Source organism: Penicillium nucicola (assembly GCF_028828085.1).
Source record: "Penicillium nucicola strain IBT 29836 chromosome Unknown utg000005l, whole genome shotgun sequence".
NCBI lineage: Eukaryota > Fungi > Ascomycota > Eurotiomycetes > Eurotiales > Aspergillaceae > Penicillium > Penicillium nucicola.
The window spans coordinates 2,044,228-2,058,124 of record NW_026643129.1 but is presented as its reverse complement, the minus strand read 5'-3'; the positions used below and the strand labels follow the sequence as shown (position 1 = coordinate 2,058,124).

The window sequence follows — 13,897 nt, the reverse complement described above, 5'->3', positions numbered from 1 at the left end:
TCCCATCTCTCCCTTCACTCAAGCAAAGGGGTTCCAACCGCTCTCGACCATATCCACCGCCCTCCTCGTCGCCTCATCCAAATCCTCAGTAGGCAACCCCAACGACTCGTTTTCCAGTGGCATTGTGGCTGCATAATCACTGAACTGGTTGCTATCCAAAAACACGCCACCATAAAGCATCTTGGCGAAGCCAGTAAAGATGCCGTTCTTCATCTCCTCGGTCCCATCCTGAATACGCTTGGCGGTGGGCTCATATTCAATATCCCAGTCTGCATCTGTAGTACCCAGTACCCGATGAAGGCTATCGAGCATGTCGCGCTGAGAGACGCGGAAGCTGTTGATAAGAATGTCCTTCGTTTTGAAGCTGGCAACAGACGTGAGCCCCTCAGATTCCGGCAGGCTCAAAAGTGCTGCAAACGCCCGACCGCACTGGTCCCATGTGCTGACTGTGATTGTTCGCTTGCCGTCATCGAAGAAAGTGACTTTACGGTCCTTGATGGTGAAGCCGAACCATTGGTTGCCGAGCGCCAAGCTCCATTCATACCAAAACCCACAAGACATGTTGACTGTGATGGAGAAGTTTGTCTTCTCGATATCCCTGATCCGGTTTAAGATGAGCTGGCTGTATGAGTCCTCATCTTTGACATCTTTACGCTCCATGGGATATCCGAAGACGTTGGGCATGATGTAGGGGACCCCGGCCTTGCCTGCAGCAGCCACAATCCGAGCATGAAGATCATTAGGAGCCCTCACCGCAAGGGTAATAGCGAGGAACTGTTGACCTCTAAGAGCTTCCATAATTGAGGCTTCATCGTCGTAATTTACCTCCACGGAGTTAACACCATCTGGAACCTTGCCTTTACTCTCGGGGCGACTCAAGGCCGTGACTGTGTGCTTTCCTGTTCCCACTAATGCCTTAGCAAATGCACCTCCGATGCGACCAGTTGCCTGAAATATATTAGAAAAAGGGTGACCAGAAATTGAGAGGCGTACTCACACCGACGATAGCAACTCTCTCTAGAGGGGCGGACATTGTTCGTTTTTTGGACGCAAATAGGTGGGCAAAGATATGACTTCTTGGAATCAATGGCCTCTTTAAATATTGAGTTAGAAAGCAGTTTAGATATAGAAGCAGTGAGTCCGAGACTTGTCAATTTATATCCTTTTTCATTGTTCGGAGATAAGCAACGGGGTTACCAGGCAACGGAAGTTGATTGGCGATTCTCCCAAACCGCTAACCGCAAATCGTATTCATTTTATGTTCACTCACTGAGCCGTCCATTCGATTTGAAAGTTTCATTCCATGCGGACTTTGGGGAGTTATATCCATCGGGTTTCGGGATCTCAGTTATGTCCATCGGACTTCGGCATATCACTCCGTGTATCTCGGTCATTGTTTCAGGGATTTGGTGCATTATGCTGGAAATGAAGAGGACTGGGGGAAGCTGGGTAATTGGAAGAATATAATAAATAATAAGATCAATCCCACCCAAAGAACCGTCGCAATCTGTTACATACATGAACTATCCTTTATACAAAAGAAAGACATAATCCATCCGAGAGAAAATCGACAACTTTGTGTTGGTCACGAAGCCTGCGTTCACCATTGTCTTTTCCATAGATACTGCCAGATATTTACCCTCCAGCAGCGAGGACAAGCAACATCCGCCAGTCGTGAATCAATCGCGAATCACGAGACTTGTGCAAGCCAGACCCTTCGTCTTTTTCCGATAATCATACAACCACGCACATCACCAACGTCGGTCTCTTCCACTTCGAATTCGTCCAAGATTGGAGATGCTGCTAGAAGAGGGTTGTCCCCAGCTTCCTCAGCAGCCCTTTTGACAAACCTTTCATAGTCTGCTTCATACTTTCCAACCACACGCGATCGGATGACACGATAATACCACTGTAGCCATCGTTCTTCAAATGAGATAGAGCAAGATCGTGCTTGAAATAAGCCTATAATAAACTTGAGATCTTGCAGATATAAGTCATTCAGATAGACAATGATTTTGAGACATTTGCGGCTCTTGAATCCATGTGTCAGGATATCAATGAAAGCCTCAAGATCTGTATGTCTCTGTTGAAAAGGGATTGCCCTATGCGCCCAGCCGGTCAATTTGACCAATGTATAGATCGGGGCATATGTTCCTAGAAACACTCCTAACAAGACTGAGATCCCGGGATGTTCCCTAATAAGAGAAAGCACACCTCCATCCACGCGTATTAAAGGGCCACTCATTATAGATAACTCGGGGTGAAAGATAACCGTAACATCTCGAGCTAATTGACAGAGCAGAGGATATGTCTTCAAAACCCCGATTGCTCCAGGTACTGATGTGTTAAATTTGCTCAGTCCCCCGTATCGAGGTATATCTACCTGAATGCACAGTGAAGACTGTTGGAATATGACAATCATTGTTTCACGTCGGACCTGACGATTGATGGCAAAAAGGTTGAAAGGCTTTAAGAAGCGGCATTTCAGACCTGAAGCATTGATGGTGAAATCATGCGGCTCTGTTTCATCCCCCGTTCTGAAAGTACCACTTTGTGTTTGCGGGCTGAGGAGTTTTTGGCTGATTGATAGTTTGATTATTTGACGTCGAATCTCAAAAGGAAGGTCAAGGAACTGAGGTGGATTTGACCTAACATTTGGACGGTCTGGTTGAACGGGTCAACAAGTATAGGTTGTGACTGGAATATTTAGATAACTGACCAAGAGACGCCATGGAGCTTGTTTTCGTCGACATAAGAAACACACAATTTGCTACCACAGTAATGAGATAAAGTGATTTTAGTTGTTTCACATAGTCTAAGATTCAGAAAATTCTTGTCAGTTCCGACGGGATGACAATTTAGGAAAGTTTCTAACTAGTCACCAATAAGCAGGGCGGCTTAGGTCAAGCGCTAACGGGAAAGCCACATGAGAGAAACTCTCCAGCATCTGGGTTTAAATAAAGCAGAACGGCAAGTGCCAGAATTGCCGACGGTCCAATCAGCCGCGGGGCTGGAAGTGAGGGTCGAAGCGACCACAAATTCCGCGACTAAATCATACCAAACTTACAGCTTACTCCGAGCGCATTGGCGTGTTTTTTATAAATGAATAAATCTTCTAGGTGTGCTCCTTTGACTCGAGGTCCGAATCCTGCACTACATAATATAACTACGTTATTCAGAGAACCTTAACTATCGATTTAGTGGTCTTTCTGTCTCACGTGTCTTTGAACGAGAAAATGACTTTAGCAGCTCCCCGCAGCCTTTAGACCTTGGCTGTCTCTCACCTATGGCGACCACCACACCGCTTCCCAGTCAGCCAGGACAAGCCACGATAGCTCAAGCACCAGATGAGCTTGATAGTAATGAGCTAACTATTGCTTCATTGAAAGGATGCGATCGCACTGTGCGGCTACTGTTAGAGCAAGGCACCGATGTCAATGCACAGGGGGGATTTTACGGCAGTGCGCTATATGCTGCATCATCGGCAGGGCATGAACAGATTATACGCCTGCTGTTAGAGAAAGGTGCCGACATCAACGCCCAGGGTGGCCCTTACGGAAATGCTTTATATGTCACTTCATCGGATGCGAAGGAACGGATTGTACGGATGATATTGGAGCACAGCCCCAATAGCAATACACTGGGCTACAAAAACAACTTGCTAGACCGGCTGTTGGAGAAACGCCCTGATATCAAAATGCAAGGTGGTATTTATGGCAATGCGCTATACGCTGCTTCTATAGAAGGCCATGCACAGATTGCACAACTGCTGTTGGATCAAGGCGCAGATGTCAACGCGCGAGGTGGTATTTACGGAAATGCGCTTTACGCTGCGTTGTCAAAAGGTCATACCGCGGTGGTATACCTTTTGTTGGACAATGGCGCTGATCCCAACGTACAAGGTGGTCACTACGGTAATGCGCTCCAGATTGCTTCCTCAAAAGGTCTTGCCGATATTACACAGCTGTTGTTAAAGAAAGGTGCGAATACCAACGCACAAGGTGGCTATTACGGCAATGCACTCCAGGCCGCTTCATTCAGGGGTCATGAGCAAATAATACAGCTGCTGCTCGAGAAAGGTGTCAATGTCAACGCACAAGGTGGCTCTTACGGAAACGCGCTCCAAGCTGCGTCGTTTGGAGGCCATGAACGAATTGTACTGCTGCTTTTGGAAAATTGCGCTGATGTTAACGCGCAAGGTGGCACCTACGATAATGCGCTGTATGCTGCTTTATCGGAAGGGCATTATGGAATTGCACAGTTGCTGTTGGAAAAAGGTTGGGAAAAGTCGCCGATGGCAACATGCTGGCCCCAATTCGACTCTTATATCGCCCAAAGATCTGAATAATCATGATGCCACCAGATCTTCCACTATGCTAGATTGTATATTTGAGAATAACTTTGAAATTTACTCATCAAACGGTGCTACCATTCAACAGTTTCAGAAATTTGGTCGCTCGAACATGTTTGCCTCTTGAGTACACTGTTCCGGCTAACACCCTGCAGAAACATGGATTTTCATAAGCGCCAAGACATTGAAATATCCGAAAGGGAACGGTATCTAACGGCCAGATGGGCATGCAGCCACTCGAAAGGGTTTAATCCAGTTAGACAAACTTCAATACGGTTACAATGCAAATACTTCAATACACGTGGTGGACTTTGAGGCTGAGAATGCGGGGTTTGAGTCTCTTGCGCCACAAAAGCTGTGCACTTTTTCCTTCGCGCATTTCACAGCGGCTGGATGAGCCACAATCACACTCAGAAAAAATTTCATATACCACTATAAACCAGTTCCCCAACGGGTGCATCGGGTAATGCTGTAGAAAAGGCGAATTGATATTGTGGAGTCCAAGGAAATTCCGCCCGTGGACGCCCGTGGACGCCCAAGCGGCTTACGGTCATCCCCACTAGCACCCCACGTAAAACTTAGTCTTGCATTAGCTCATTGCCCAGTTGGTAAGATTATTTCAAAGGCTAAAGAATCACCAAGTTGGGTGATTGTCTTTTGCTTTCTTCATCTGACCACTCTCGCTGTTGCTATCGGAGTGAGCGGCTTGTTTGAGTCGGAACAACATTATACGGGCAGCAGAGTTTATAATGACCGTGTGCGTTCTTGGGGGAACCCCATTGCTCCTCTTTTATAACATGATAGGCGTAAAACTTGGATTTTTAGTGCGCTTACCGAGTGATTAGCTGCGGGTTCATGGATGATAGCACAACGCTTCATAGTGGAAGCCCGAGGTATACCAGGATCGAGGCCCTAACAGATTTCCTGATCCGACTGTTGAGACAATAACTTAGCAGGCGACGTATTTCCACTGTGATTTGTGATTTGAACGTAACAGTGTGATTGAGGAATTAATCTGACGTGATACACAGATTTTGTGAGCGATTTGATCTCAGCATAGCAAGATATAGACGTGCGGCGAAATGGGGTTTACAGGGGTGTCCTGTAGGACATGCATATCTAATAAAATGAGGACTTGAAGGTTATGGAGACGTACATAAATAACATCCTGCCCAGATTGTACTGACAGTGTGCCACGTCTACCGTATATCCCGTGTCTTAAGCGGGTCTCTAGCAGGCCGCTAGCCCGCCAGTAGCCTCCGTCGTCGCCAATAACAGAGCCGAGATTTTTGTCTATCCAATTGTGGAAGTTGTTTCGTTCCGAATCGGGAAGTTGCTTCGTTCCAATTGGGGAAGATTTTTCGATTGCTCCAATCGAAACAAAGGCTATTGTCAGAATAAAACTACAGTAAATCACATTTAGCGTGATCATCAAGTGTAAATCTCTAATCAAAAGACGGTCTAAACCGGTTCCACATATTTAAATCTAGCTCTTCCCACAAGTAATTGTTGAATTCTGTCACCTTTCATGATGAACGTTCTCTTTTTGCTGAGTTTAATTTTCGGAGCCGCTGGCATTTATGCAGCCCTTAACTCAAGACGTAGGGAGTCTGTTCGGCGGCTGCCCCCTGGGCCCAAGCCGATGCCCATTGTCGGCAACATTAAAGATCTCCCGCCGAGTGGCAAACAGGACTGGTTGCATTGGTTGAAGCACAAATTCAGCTATGGTAAGTTGAAACAGAAGCATTTATATCGCCGTAGTCAAACTAATCACAAATTAATTCCATACGTTCAGGCCCAATTAGCTCGATTACAGTATTAGGACAAACGATCGTGATTGTAAACGACTCGAAAATCGCGCTAGACTTGCTAACAAAACGATCCTCAATTTATTCGTCCCGTCCGAAAATGACTTTCGCGTCCGAGATGTTAGTTTCGAGCTTCATAGAAGCAGGCAATAATGTTAATTCAATTCTTTCCTAGGGTTGGATGGGAAGCTGGACTTGCATTCCAAGGCTATACCGAACGATTCCGCGCTTATCGCAAAGCCATTCAGCCAAGCTTTGGCTCAGAGTCAGCAGTTTCTCAATACACACCGCTGCAAGAAGTAGAAACCCGTCGGTTTCTGTTCCGCGTGCTCAAGGACCCTGCAAATCTTTTGAAGCACGTGCAAACGTGTGTTTCGCTCATTGTTCTACTCAAATGATCACATTTCTAACACCGGTCAACAGTGAGGCAGGAGCAGTGATTCTTAACATTGCCTATGGATACAGAGTCGAGCCTTTTGGTCGAGACAACTTGGTCGATCTCACAAACGAAGCCCTTGATGAGTTTGGCAAAGCTACAGTGCCTGGTGCCTGGCTTGTGGATGTCATTCCAGCATGTATGTCATCACGAACTCTACACCTTTTGCAAAGCTTCTGTCGCTAATTCGAACAGTGAAATATATTCCTAGCTGGTTTCCGGGTGCTGGCTTTAAAAAGACCGCTAAGCTTTGGAGAGAGCATCTTGCTGGTATTGCAGATAGACCCTATGAGTTTGTGAAGCAACAAATCGAAAGTGGGAAACACACATCATCGTACCTTGGTGACATGCTCCAGGCCGGTTACCCTGAACCAGGTTCAGAGAAGGAACTCATCGCTAAATGGACCTCGGCCTCACTTTATACCGGTGGCGCAGATACAGTGAGTTTTATTGGGTCTTTGACTGAGCTACACTAACAAATCCAGACTGTTTCTTCTATTCATTGCTTCTTCCTTGCAATGGCTTCATTCCAAGACGTCCAGCGTAAAGCGCAAGAGGAAATTGAGCGTGTGGTCGGAAAGAATCGACTTCCAAACATGGCAGATCGTGCCAGTCTTCCTTATATCAACGCTGTCGTGAAAGAAGTCCTTCGCTGGCATCCTGTGGCCCCGATGGGTCTCCCGCACATGTCAACCGTCGATGACAACTATAATGAGCACTTCATTCCCAAGGGATCCATCATTCTCCCCAATATCTGGTAAGATGCCCAAAGTTCCAAAGTTTTACCATGATCTAAACGAAAATTAAAAGGGCTATGATGCACGACCCGGAGGTCTATCCCAACCCGATGGAATTCCAGCCCGAGCGCTTCCTCGGCGAGTCTCCTGCGCCAGACCCCAAAGTCATCGCCTTTGGATTCGGCCGTCGCGTTTGTCCTGGTCGATTCTTAGCTGATAGAACAGTCTTCTTGAGTGTGGCCCAATCTCTTGCGGTATTTGATATTAGCAGGCCTACGCAGGGTGGTGCGGAAGTCACAACTCCACACTTCGAACCTGGTGTTATCAGCCATCCTACTCCTTTCCAGTGCGATATCAAGCCTCGCACTCCAGAACTTGAGGCGCTCATTTTGTCTGTAGAGCAGGATCATCCTTGGGAGGAAAGTGGTGCGGCTGATTTGCAAAAAGTTGTTTTTTGATGCACGACTTTCTTAAGTAGCGATAACGGCCATTCATTTTGGAACGGGCGTACTATAGCATAGCATCGTTTATTTTCATTTCACCTTTTCTATGTCTTTATGATGTAATTTGGGCTCTATCTCAAGTTCTTCTCTGAAGTCGCCCCGGGATTTGTTGTTGGAACTTTCCCTATTACTCGATTTCCAATCTATATCGGAACCATTCAAAAAGCGCTAAAATGTTACTAGTTTATTAGTGCCATCAAATTGTGCCTTCTTTCTATGGACTAATATAACTCTTCTCCCTCACTACCTATAGAATCTAGCTAGAGTGAGTCCTATAGTAATCTCCTAGATAATACAAAATTTGAGCTTGCGAGGCAATGCATCCTTCTATGTAATTGAGAAGACCGGTTTCCGAAATGCGGTAATTTCACAAGGCATACTGCCAAAGCTGAAGAGCTGCTATCTCCAGTTGAAGATATCTTGCGAGGGTAGAAAGGCTACCTCACAACTAGCTTATCTGTCAGTTCACTCATGCCTAGCTTACGGGTTGAACAAGATTACTTGTTGATGCTGGTGAGAAAAGACGACATGAAGAATGTCATCACGTGACTGAATACAGGTATAGTGCAAAACAACCTGTGAGCAAGAATAGCAGTTATCAAGTTTAGCGAGTTCCCAAGAAATCTAGGGGAATGCAGGAACCGTGCAGTGAAGTCGGCAAAGCAAAGCGAGCGAATGACAGCTGAAGTCCCACTGGGCTTAGGGCCGCGGTCGCGGTGGCGTTGACACTCGGGGCTGAACGACGCCCCAATTGGACCTCAATTCTACCAAAACACGCGACAGAACGCGTAATTGCGGATAATGGGCCGAACCTAAACAAAAGCTTGGATCCGGGGGCAGCTTTGCTCGGCTTGGCCATCCTGAAGAACGCAGCTGCAGACTAAATGTGGCTATGTTCGCCTTATTGGTCGCCTTATTGGTCGCCTTTTTCGGGGGCGACTCTGATCTATCGATCTCCTGCAGCAGCCCTGCCTGACAGAGTCCACTAAGTGTTTCACTGCGAGTATGTGACACCTGGCCCCTCGCGCCGAAATACCAATTCAACATCACCTCGTGACGACTTGATCCTATCTGTTTCGGTCTTTCCCGTTCGCCTCGAGCGATCGCACACCGGGGTTTGAAGAAATGTGTCTTCGGCCGAACAAACTGCGGGGATAGTGCTACGGAAATTGGAACATTGGAGCGAGTAGCGACCTGTGTCTGGCTGTTATCGACCTCACACTCGACCCATCGTCGTCGGTGTCTCCGTATCTTCTTTGGCTGACGGCCGTGGTCTTCGTTTCAGCTTACGGAGAATGAGGTTGCCTTCATGATAATGGAAGCGAAAGAGCCAGGCTCAGGAGTATATGAAGGTCCTTGACTTCCCTGGAGTGTACCTTGTCTCAATCTACTCATCTCATTCACTTTCTACTCACACAGTCTCGTTCGTTCTTTGATATATCTCATTCATTCATCTCTTCGTCTATTCTATCTCCATCTCGCACTTTATACCCCAATACAAAATCGCAGTCATGACAGTCGCACTTGAACTTCCCATGCCTGCCAACGGCGTCGCACTTATCGAGCCTACCAACGGTGTGAATGGCATCGTGGTTCCATATGAGAAACCCGTCGCACTCCTTCCCGCCATTCCGCCCCCTCGCTTGGTCGATTCCGAGACTATCGCTGTTCTTGCCAAGCGTTTCAACCTCGACAATTTCGTCAATAAGCATGAGGTACACAAGCGTGAGCTCACCGATCTCGACGTCGAATCGGTCGACATCCGCGACAACACATTTGTCGATACCATGATCAACCTCAAGGTCAAGAACAACCACCACTGGCGCAGAATCATGGACTCGCGCCAATCCATCGCTACTCACCTGCAGTTCGCCATTGAAGATAGCGACAAGCTTCTCCAAGATCTCACTGAAGTTACTGAGAAGCTTGACGTCGCTGAGCATGAGTGCGCCGTTGCTGTCCAGAAGTATCAAAATGCCGAGAAGCGCCGATTGGATCTCGAGAGTCAGCTCGAGATTGCCAACTGCGAGCTGGGCCGTGCTCGCCTCCGAATGATCAAGCTGGCCAAGGACCGTGATGAGGAGTCCGTCAAAGCCCAGGTTGCCCAGCACCAGGTGCACATCCGAGATGGCCAGATTGTGCATTTCAAGAAGGATGCTCACCGGCTCCAGAGCCTGGTTCTGCGCTTGACCGCCGAGCATGCCGCGGCGGTTGAGGCGGCCAGAGAAGCTCAAAAGGGTGAGAGCTTCGCTAAGCAGGAAGCCGAGGAGGCTCGTGGCAGGGAGGAGCAGTGGAAGAAGGAGAAGGAGAGAATCGAGTCTCAATATCAACAGATTGTTGCTTTGTATTCCAAGCTCACCGAGGAAAACACAAAGCTCCAGGGCGACTTCACTGTGAACAAGGAGCTTCTTTTCGAAGCCGAGAAGCAGGTCTCTCACCTGTCCAAGGCTCTGAAGCAACTCGAAGAGCAAGTCAAGAGACTGGAGGAAGAACGACGCAAGTTTGATGCTATTCTCAAGCAATCACTGGATGACCGCCAAAAGGCCATTGACCGCGAGCAGAAGGCAGTTCAAGAGCGTGCCGATGCCGAGACTGAACGTGATCGCGCTGTCGACAGTGAGAAGGAATGGATGCGCAGGTACTCCGAGGCTCTTACTATCATGGAAGAAACAAAGTCCTCGCTTGAGAAGGAAATTCACGAGAAGGAAGACATCAAGGTGGAGCGCGACCATGCAGTGAACAGGGCTCATGTTGCCTGTCACTACGCCCAGGAGAGTCTCGAATGGGGCCAGGCTCTCAACCTCATCAACCACCAACTCCTGGGTGAATGGGAAACCATGCAGAAGGACAAGATCAGCGCAGTCGAAGCCAGACTTCTCGCCGAGCGACAGAGCGTCGTTGTTCTCGGTGAATCCACCGGTGCTACCGAGAAGATCATCGGGCTCGAAGCCGAATTGGCATTGCTGCAGCAGGGCCAGAGAGCCGCTCTGGCCGACCGTGTTTCTCTTGAGACGCAATTCACCGAGACCAAGGACAAGCTGCAGGCCCAACTTGATGGCAAGACCGAGGAGCTCGCCGGCATCCACATTGCTCAGCTCGGATGGGAGAAGGAGAAGGCAGCCTTGGCCAAGTCACTCGACAATGAGGCAAGCGAGCTCGCCAAAGCCTCCGCCAAGATCACTGAGCTGGAGGCACAGCACGCCAGCGCCGAAACCGTCCTGCAACAAGAAGTCCGCAAGCTATCCGCCAGCATCAAAGAACTTGAGGACAGCCGTGAAGCCCAGATTGAGGAGGAGCTCAGCAAGCTCAAGGCCACCTTCAAGGAAACTGAGGAGTCGATTCGGGCTGAGGCTGAGAAGAGAATCACTGTTTCTGTCAAGAAGGGACTGGAGCGAGTGAAGCACGGCGTTGAATTCGACAACGTCATTATTCAGGATATCTTCTATGCAGGCCAGCGTCTTGATGAGCACAAGCGCAGCGATGTGTTCAACAAGATCGGATCGCACTGGGGCTCATCTGAGGCTCTCCACGTTGAGCCATTCTTCAACGAGAAGAAGAAGCTTCTTGTTGTTGTGTATCGCACCAAGAAGGATGACGAGTCTCGCATCCTCACCAATTCGGATGGTAACCTCAAGTTCCCCAAGAACTGATTCTGCCGTTCATGAGGTATCATTCTCTGTTTCAGGGACTTTTATGTCAATTTGTACGTTTATTTACGGTCGGAGTTATAAATCATTTCAATTCAATCATATTCTATATCATTCTCGTTTCTTGTACCAAACCCTGCAGTGCTTATTCGGCTCATTTCATGCATTGATAATCAAATAACTTAGGGCACAGCATTATATTCAGATCCAGCAAGCCCGTCATTTTCCGTCTGAGTTCAGAGATCAGAAAGCTATGGCATTATATGTTAAACTGGTATTTCAGCCGCTCGTAAACCATAAAGCTAGTAGCAACCATCGGAACCACTTTAATATACCCAATAGTCAATCCAACCCAGAATCCCCGGAATCCTCTTTCCGACCATATCTTACGGCAAGTGCCTGCAATGCCTATATTCCTCTCGCCCTGCGTTACCCCGCTAGCTTGTATGCGACGGCGAATGACCTCGAGCGGGTACGAAGTAGTCTGAGCGATCGTTCCAGCAAGCGCCCCTGCTGTCAACTGTGCAGCTATTCTAAGACGAGGTTTTATAGGCTTTTTGTCTGCGACAGACTGTGGGACTGTGGTGTAGCTTGCGAGCTTAGGATGCCGTAGCCAATCACTCACAGTGTCGTGCGCGAAGAAAGACATCCCAGCGTAAGGAAGCATCCCGAGCAGTGTTGGACTAAAGCCGCGATAGAAATTGCTGAGCTTGGAAAGTGGAAGAGCCTTTTCGATGGCACCAGAGATAGTATATGTGCCTCTCACCGCACTAGTATGTGACGGCGTGTGATCCCGTTGCTCGTGGTATATCTGACGGCAAATGCCCTTCAGGGATGATTTATGTGCCTGACTTTCGATCGCCAACCGCACTCGCACAAGGTCCAACGGGTACGTGAAGATGACCGACGTGGCACCGGATATACTGCCAGATAAGAATCGACGCAGTGGTGTTTCCTTTTCTGGAGATGAGATGAAAAGTGCTCGCATCTGTTCATACATCAGGAAGTTGATGGCTGCGTAAGGGAATTTCTGAAGAAGGGTGGCCGAATGACCCCTAAACAAGCCTCGCAAACCCTCATGGCTGTTGATTGACGATAATGCAGATAAAAATCCCTTCCAGCTGCCGACATATTTCTCGTATGCTGGAGTTGACGTCTGAAATAGAATCTTGACGCGATCGAGCGGTGCGACAATTGTTTTCGCCTATACAGATTATCAGCTTTCTGGGCCAGTAGAAGATACCAGGCTTCACTTACAGCACATCCTGCCAGACCACCTGCTAACCCACTTTTTAGTACATATTCAAGGGTTTGCTTGTTTGCAGTTTTTGTCTGGATCCCTTGCTCGGCTTTGGAAGTCATCGCCAGTACTACTAACCTGGCCACACAGTCTGGGTCTATCCAACCACTAATATCGGAGCAGAGGAACCGGGGTTGCGTAGTCAAGAAGTCTACACCTGGCAAGGAAGTCGAAATAGCTTCAAGTCGGGGCCAATGCTTGCCAAGCCCAGTGCTTTATCTCCGATGTCCAATGCTTATCTCCGGAGATCACCTCGGCCAGTGGCCTTTCTTCACGCTCAATTGGTAGAAGGGATACAGATTTTATGCGGTGGAAAGGATAATGAGAGTTGCTTGAATCTGATTTCTGGTTATATTGGCTCCATAATAGGCGGTTAATTCCCGTTGAACTGGATTGGGGATATGGAGGGGAAAAGCCCCAGTTATTGAAGCGCAGTAAGAAGGCTTTTCTCAGTCAAGAACAAGCTCTTCAAACCTGTGGGAATAATCCCGCTATATCTGCGAGAGTTTGACGACTATTTGTGCCTATTCTTGATCGATTACCCTCATCCTCTTCCAAGGGGGAATCACAAACCCAGTGAAGAGGCAAATAAGGACCACCGAGTATTCCATCAACAATCCCATCGTCAAGAACGGAGCAATAGGACCGGCGAGCGCACTCCATCTTAAATCCGAGGCGTGGAACACTGAGAGAAACAGAAAGGTGATGCGAACGATCATGAACGGCAGCGCCAGGATGATGGATTTGAGAATCTGTACGTGAATTGTTAGCCGGAACGACACAAAACCTGATACACTTCGACTTACGGTTTGGCTGGTATGCGAAAGACGAGAAAATTGTGACCAGAAATGACCTTGGACAGCCAACAGACAAACCACAAAAACGACGACAATGAAGTATCCAGCTTTGACGAGTTTGACCCCAGTGAGTGCATCACTGGCCGTATCGCTTCCTTCCAAGGCTCCGCCAGCGACAGTAAGCCCGATACCAACGAAGAAAAGGACGCGAGACGCAAGTAGGTATTGGCGCACTCTTGGGCTTGCCTCGTGCTCAATCACCATGCTGGGTGGCGTATTAGAAAGCTTGACACAAGACCGGTTGTAGTTTTCTGACTT

At 48.0% G+C, this 13,897-nt stretch overlaps 5 protein-coding genes across 5 annotated transcripts; 3 read left to right on the top strand and 2 right to left on the bottom strand.

The window, feature by feature from the left end:
* Window positions 1-18: 18 nt before the first annotated feature.
* On the bottom strand, window positions 19-1,033 carry N7511_005843 (uncharacterized protein; the record flags this gene model as incomplete). The annotated part of the gene is made up of 2 exons (XM_057128220.1): window positions 19-948; window positions 998-1,033. The coding sequence occupies 2 exons, from the start codon at window positions 1,031-1,033 to the stop codon at window positions 19-21; spliced, it is 966 nt and encodes a 321-aa protein (XP_056984737.1).
* A 2,253-nt stretch (window positions 1,034-3,286) lies between these two features.
* Window positions 3,287-4,348, top strand: N7511_005842 (ankyrin repeat domain-containing protein; the record flags this gene model as incomplete). The annotated part of the gene is made up of 1 exon (XM_057128219.1): window positions 3,287-4,348. One exon carries the CDS (start codon window positions 3,287-3,289, stop codon window positions 4,346-4,348), a length of 1,062 nt encoding a protein of 353 aa, XP_056984736.1.
* A 1,531-nt stretch (window positions 4,349-5,879) lies between these two features.
* N7511_005841 (cytochrome P450) lies at window positions 5,880-7,790 on the top strand (the record flags this gene model as incomplete). Its single annotated transcript, XM_057128218.1, has 7 exons — window positions 5,880-6,078; window positions 6,147-6,279; window positions 6,335-6,526; window positions 6,583-6,734; window positions 6,791-7,035; window positions 7,081-7,352; window positions 7,406-7,790. 7 exons carry the CDS (start codon window positions 5,880-5,882, stop codon window positions 7,788-7,790), a joined length of 1,578 nt encoding a protein of 525 aa, XP_056984735.1.
* Window positions 7,791-9,346: 1,556 nt separating this feature from the next.
* Window positions 9,347-11,485, top strand: N7511_005840 (uncharacterized protein; the record flags this gene model as incomplete). Its single annotated transcript, XM_057128217.1, has 1 exon — window positions 9,347-11,485. One exon carries the CDS (start codon window positions 9,347-9,349, stop codon window positions 11,483-11,485), a length of 2,139 nt encoding a protein of 712 aa, XP_056984734.1.
* A 256-nt stretch (window positions 11,486-11,741) lies between these two features.
* Window positions 11,742-13,843, bottom strand: N7511_005839 (uncharacterized protein; the record flags this gene model as incomplete). Its single annotated transcript, XM_057128216.1, has 2 exons — window positions 11,742-12,686; window positions 13,589-13,843. 2 exons carry the CDS (start codon window positions 13,841-13,843, stop codon window positions 11,742-11,744), a joined length of 1,200 nt encoding a protein of 399 aa, XP_056984733.1.
* Between the last annotated feature and the right edge of the window lie 54 nt (window positions 13,844-13,897).